The following is a 6,321-nucleotide window of genomic DNA, read 5'->3' on the forward strand; positions in this document are numbered from 1 at the left end:
TTTTAAGCACCCGGCTGTTACTTCGGACGCCACTTTCCTCCGACGACCGAAACGTCCGAAGTAACAAAGCATTCAAAACAACTCGCAGTCGTGCTTCGGTCGTTTTGGAATTTGTTTCTTACACGTGTTGTTATCGATTTCAGTGCAATTCAACGAGTGAAAACAATAATAATCAGTCTTTAGAACGAAATGCTGATATTTGGATTGTTGGTTATTAGTTAGTTTCAAATTCTTATAGTGCAACGTAACATGTCCAATGTGCAAACGCGGGCAGTCGAAACGTCCAATGTAACATTTTTCGCTCCGAGGCTTCAACCTTAATCTCAAATCACGGAACAACAGTTACGATTGGTCTTACGGAGTTATTCTTGACAGCTGTGAAAACTGTGATAAAGATCGATAGCTTTTAAAACAATTCGCGAAATAATGTTCGGGTCTTCAACTTCGTTTTTCTCGAGTTGGCGAAAATGTTACATTGGACCTTTTCAAAAGTTACGCGAGATTTCCATCGATAATTTTTATTTGAAAAGTTCTCATTCGGCATGAAAAAACATCAATATCTTTGACGCTTCATTAACTCGTAAAACGTAGTTCAATGGCGTGCCGTTCATATCGCTTTCATCGTGAAGTGTATTCGAGAATCAGGCCCTATGAATCGAACAAGTGGAAGCGTGTACATGATGAGTGCCTGTTGTATACGTATATTGATACCTGTCACCATTTTTGTACCCCTTCATACATAAACCAGGTAGATTTTACCTCGAGAATACAGGGAAAAATCTACCCTCTCTAATTTCTTTGTTTACTATAAATCAACGAATGTAATTGATTTTTCCACAGTTCGAATTAATCGTTTGAAGCAATAGTGCTTAGCTGTGTAAAGCTTTTTAGTTTTCGCAAAGCTCATCAAGTTGATATTCGTCTCGATCAAGGCGCGTAGAAGTATATCCTAAGGTGGGCCAACTTGCTAAAACCACTCTTCAGCCATCTTGGAAGTCTACTGTGTTTTGTTTGTAAACAAAACCCAATACGCTAGTGCCGAAGCTCGCTCCTGATCAGTCTGTCTCTTTCACGCTTCAAGGAAATAATTCCCCTTCTGCTTTCTTCCGTACTGTTTTCATATACCGCTCCCCTAACCAACTTAGTGACGAAACGGCCTCACCTAGTACCATAGACCCGTCTTGGTCTCGATAACACAAGCTTTATTGCCTTCGACACACACACACACCAGCATACATAGCAGCCTAGCATAAACGTCAAACTCGTGCCTTTCTCTTTTCAATCCGTCGCGAGATTGTGCTGTTTTTACTGATGTTTTGAAGCAGCTGCATGGAGCAGTATTGACTAATGTACTGAATTTTGTGAGCTGTGGGGGCCAAATTTTGAATGTGTTTCCAATATCATTCAAATCTGCTACTATCTGTGATTTAGATCAAATAACACAGAGTGAATGTGATGTTTTAACAGAAGCGATAAAGAGGTGTTTTAGAAAATTGAACTTTGGAAGAGTCACGCACCAACTAACACAGTTCGAATGTATCGATGTGTCATGTCAGCAATCTGAGCGAGATCCCAAGGAATAAGAAGTGAAGTAGCAGACAGGTCATCAAGGAGTTTATTTGGAAGGAAAAAAAAGGGATCCCACTGGTGAAGTAAATAGCCCTGACAGCTGTTGCTGGAAGATCCACTGGAGTTTCTAGGCATTCAGCTGGATTTTGGATCCTGCTTCCGCTGGATTTCCGGAAGTGATTGCGTGTTGTGAACGTTCGTGGAATTTTTTCGCCTGAGCTCAGCAGGAGTCTGCTATTCCCGTTCAATTACCTCCTCCTGTTGCTTCGATCGGGAGAAGCTAACCGCAGTGGAAAAATCAAACAATCAGTTGGCCATCGTTATTGATTAGCGTTGGTGGGTTGTGTCGAGTCCGGATATCAATAATTGTTTGTGTGATTTGGAAGTAGGCTTTGGGAATTATAGCCACAGAAAGCAGGAAAATTTTTCTTAACGGCAAAGCACAGGTTCCGATATAGTAGCCCTTATGAGGAAGATGGACAATCGACTGAACCTTACTTCTGAGGTTCGCGAATTGAAGTTGGGTGAAACGTTCACAAATCCTTCCCCGCGGACCGTGTTTCATACGCTCAAGTACGACTTCAAGCCGGCTAGTGTGGACGTCAACAAACCAGCGTCACTGGAGGTGGGATCTAATAAGCAGATTTCTGTCACGGTGCCACATCTAGGTGAGTTTTTTTTTCTAAATGAACATTTGAGCAACTATTTCTGACGCTATTTTTCTGTTATGTATTTCAGACGGATCCGGAGTGCCGAACACAGTCTTCAAAGGCAACCAACGTGACTACTCTAAGAAGGAATGTGTTCTCATCATTAACCGGCTTACTGGTGAGGTAACCCTGGAGAAGCTTAGCAGTAACATACAGGTTAAAAAGACTAGAACCGAAAGCAAAGTCGTCCAACCACCGCCGATGCCGCCCCAAATCAAAGTCGAAAACTCTACGGCTCGACAGAGCTCGAAAACTAAAATCACAACCGGCTCTCGCAAAAACAATCCTATCAGCTTTGTGCCAAAACATTCGCCACTACAAAACTCGCCATCCTACCCGAACAAAAGTCCTCTCTCGGCACCTGCATGGAATGCCAATAACACCCAGCAGACCTTGCCAAGTATTCCCATAATTGGGCTAGACGATGGAAGCGATTTTATGCCCGTGTCCTCATCGTCCTTACCACCAGCCTCATCTCAGACACAGCAGTCGATGCATCACGGCGGTAGCGCTCACAATACAAGCGGTGGAAGCAGCGGCAGCAGCAGCGGATCGCTAAGTGGTGGTATGAACAACAATCTGAACAACAACAACAATCATCAAAACAGCAGCAGCAGCACCAGCAATCACAACAACCACGGCACCATTCATGGGTTACCCTCTCTCGGCAGCAATAACAACAGCAATCATCACAATCCGTACAATAACCATCATGGTGAGGCGAATGTGGAAGTGAATCTTCCCTCGCGATCCCATGCTTCCCCACCAAGAGATACCGGATTTGTAAGTACTGCTCAAACGGAGCCCCGTACAAATGACAATGGCAATCATATTCTAATGAACTCTTTCCATTTGTTGCAGTCTACCGGTTTGCTGAGCTCTTCCAGCTCGGACTCGAGCGGTTCCAGTGACAGCGACAGCGGTTCCGAATCGGACAGCACGACCGAGGATAATAACGATTCCCCCATTAAAGGTAAATATTTTCAAAGGTCAATTTCTTGATCAAATTCTTTCTAGTTTCTGGTAGTTTTGCACTGTACAAAATAACAGCACTAAAAGTGGTTTTTTTTCTCCCTTTTTCTTTCACGCTTTTTTTCACAATGATAGAATCAATTTTCGACATAGGTCCAACCCGATCGGATAACACCATGAACGCTCGTTCGCTTCCAACCCATTTGCTGACGGAGGATCTGTGTCTTTCGGAGTCCGGAGACTCCGATTCGGACTAATCACCACGAGCAGCACGAAGCGAAGCGGAGCGAGTCAGTCATACACACGGCGAGAAGTAGCAAACAAACAAACAAACAAAGACACAAAAAATCTGCAGAGATCAGAGCGAAGAGGGACTCTGATACTATTTTTGTAGGAAAATTATTTATGTATCGAGATGAGAGTACGGTATGGATCCCCCTTTTCGTACCGTGTGTACCATGAGACGCGTTGCCAAATCTCTAGTAGGAACGGAACGGAAGCTGTTTTGGGCGTTTTTTCTTCAATCCGTCGCAAATTCTTCTTAATTCCGGGGTGGATTAGGAAGTCGTTCGTTCACATGTTATTTTATTTCAGACTCTATTTAATGAAGATATTGTCGAATTTCTTCTACTATTTTTGCGTTGTTTACGAGTAGTTTTCGTTGTCCCAACAATCAACACTAGGCGAGGAAAACCATACTGATGGCAGGAATCCAAGCTGTTGTAATCGGGACGCCCTGTTGAGCGAAAACACAACCAACGCACCGCATCAATGTAGAGAGGAAATAATTAGTTTACTGTTTTTAAGTTAGCCACAGGACAGCTGCGAGTTGAATTTTGTTCTGTAAAGGTTTTTGGTGGATTTTGTTGCGAAGCAGGAGCTATTAGCGAAAGTGTAAAATAAAACAAAAGCGAGCGCGTTTATGTTGATTAAATTACTTACCATAGTCATTAAGTGCATCTATAATGAATCAAGCAAATAAACATGTTATATGATTTAAATTGGTGTTTATATGAACATTTCCGAGATGGGATGAAAAAGATAAGACCCTTCGTGGTATTCTTGATACAGGACGGACTCGATTATATACAGACTCGATTATATGTGATTCGAATATATACAATTCTGGACTCGATTATATTCCGTTTGAAAAAAAATATTTTTGTTATGTTTCAAATATGACTTATTTCAAGAAGAAATGTAACCTTCCAACGTTAAGGTGTAATTTATGTGACTAATTCATATACAGTGGGGTAAAAATCGCGATTTTTGAAGATTTTGCTTGAATTTTCACCAAGAATTAATGATATCGATATTGCAGCCAAATTAAGATAGATAGAAGTTGGGTGTCAAAGAACAAATTGTAGAGCGGTTAGAGAGCTTCAATTTTATTGATAGAAACAATCCAGTTTAATTAAAAAAATCAGGATGACATCAATAATAATACAGTAACAATTACTAACTTTTAAGTTTTCCACTTCCAAAATGTTATTAAAATCCATTAATTTAGATGTTCCACTACTATATCCTGTATCAAATTTTCTCATCTTTCAAATGAAATCAACAGAATCGCCTTCCGTAGCGTACTTTGTAATGTAGAGCCAGTTCGAGGCAACAGAGTCCGAAACCAAAAAAAAAGGTCTATAACTCTGTCATTGTTGAAATTCGAACATATGCGTAGAAGGATTTTTTCCAACAAATATGATCGTCTATCACCCTCTGAGAGAATGTGGATAATTTTTTTTTCATGAGAGAAAGGTATTTTCTGACTTTAAGGGGATGAATCAGAAATCAAATTCTTTTTTTATATTCAAAAAAAAAAGAAAAAACCATACAAAAAAATATTTTTTTTGATTCGATTATATATAGTGAAAAGAAATCAGAAACTGTATATAATCGAGTCCGCGCTGTAATATGAAACCAACCCCTTTTTCAATCTATGGAGACGCATGGTTTTTATGAGCTCACACATCTCTACGACCTATTCTCAATTAGATACATATGAGGTGGTGCTGTAGGCATAGTATACTTGTATTGGTAAACAAAACATGGTGTCGTCATTACATGCAATATGGAAGAAACAAAACATATTTAAATAAATTAAATAATTTCACGATGCTATGATCCAAAATTGCTTATGAAATCTTGTAAATAATTGTTCTTAATAGATGACAATTGTGTTGTGTTTGATTGTACATTTTTTACTCAAATCACTCAAATCAAATTGTTTCTATGAAGATGAGAGAATGAAAAATACACACAATACCACATTGAACTCATATTAAGCGAGAACTCCAATGAAATATCTGTTTTTAATTGATAAGAAACGTATTCAAAATAGCGTTTTTATAAATATTAACCCTTTCCCGTATAACATCGAGTCTCAATCGTGGTGTACTTGCATAACATAGGGCGCTAGAACGTTCGCTCACGGTTGCGCGTGGCTGTTTGTGCTTTAAGTTGCATGCCGAAACGTGATGCTGTTAGATATCATGTCATGCAAAAACTTAGAAAAACTTAGAGCATTTGATGGGAAGAGGGGAATGATTTCAGAAGTGGATAATTGAGACGCAAATATGCTTTTTTCGCACTGAAATGCATATAAACCATCAAAAAAAAACTAAATGGACGACTAAAAAACTTCGTCAAATATGCTTCTTCTACAAAAAAAATCGCACAAAAAAAACCGCACAAGAACAGAAAACCGCACAAAAAATCGAACAAAAAAAAATTCGCACAAAACAAAAACTGTATATATGTGTATATGTGATAGAGAAATGCATACAGATTGTGTTCATATAAATTCAACATAAATCGGTTCAGTAAAACTTAAGATATCGTACGCCAGTTTGAAAAAAACTAGTTTCGAGAAAAACGCGTTTGAAGTTAATTGTTATGGTCGTACTAGATTTGATACGGCATCACTAAAATGGCTATAACAGAATAATGGGAATTTCAAATGGTCATTTCTAGGCTATATACTTGAATGTCTAAACTTCAGAGTTATGTAGAATTTTTTTGATATTTACTAATTTCTAGACTGGAATACTGCCACAGTATAATTTTTAGT

General features: G+C 39.2%; 1 protein-coding gene across 1 annotated transcript; it reads left to right on the plus strand.

Annotated features, from left to right (window-relative positions):
• Positions 1-1,312: 1,312 nt before the first annotated feature.
• Positions 1,313-4,252, plus strand: LOC129767412 (ell-associated factor Eaf). The gene is made up of 4 exons (XM_055768294.1): positions 1,313-2,237; positions 2,308-3,062; positions 3,141-3,252; positions 3,387-4,252. The coding sequence occupies exons 1-4, from the start codon at positions 2,036-2,038 to the stop codon at positions 3,506-3,508; spliced, it is 1,191 nt and encodes a 396-aa protein (XP_055624269.1). The 5' UTR covers positions 1,313-2,035; the 3' UTR covers positions 3,509-4,252.
• Positions 4,253-6,321: the final 2,069 nt, after the last annotated feature.

This window comes from Toxorhynchites rutilus, chromosome 2, assembly GCF_029784135.1.
Source record: "Toxorhynchites rutilus septentrionalis strain SRP chromosome 2, ASM2978413v1, whole genome shotgun sequence".
Taxonomy (NCBI): Eukaryota; Metazoa; Arthropoda; class Insecta; order Diptera; family Culicidae; genus Toxorhynchites; species Toxorhynchites rutilus.

What these genes read in the sequence shown, in the direction of transcription:
- LOC129767412 (XM_055768294.1), top strand. Translation starts at nt 2,036, where the DNA reads ATGAGGAAGATGGACAATCGACTGAACCTTACTTCTGAGGTTCGCGAA. An exon ending in TGTCACGGTGCCACATCTAG is followed by an intron (nt 2,238 to 2,307) that starts GTGAGTTTTTTT and finishes TATGTATTTCAG; the next exon opens with ACGGATCCGGAGTGCCGAAC. An exon ending in TAACGATTCCCCCATTAAAG is followed by an intron (nt 3,253 to 3,386) that starts GTAAATATTTTC and finishes TCACAATGATAG; the next exon opens with AATCAATTTTCGACATAGGT.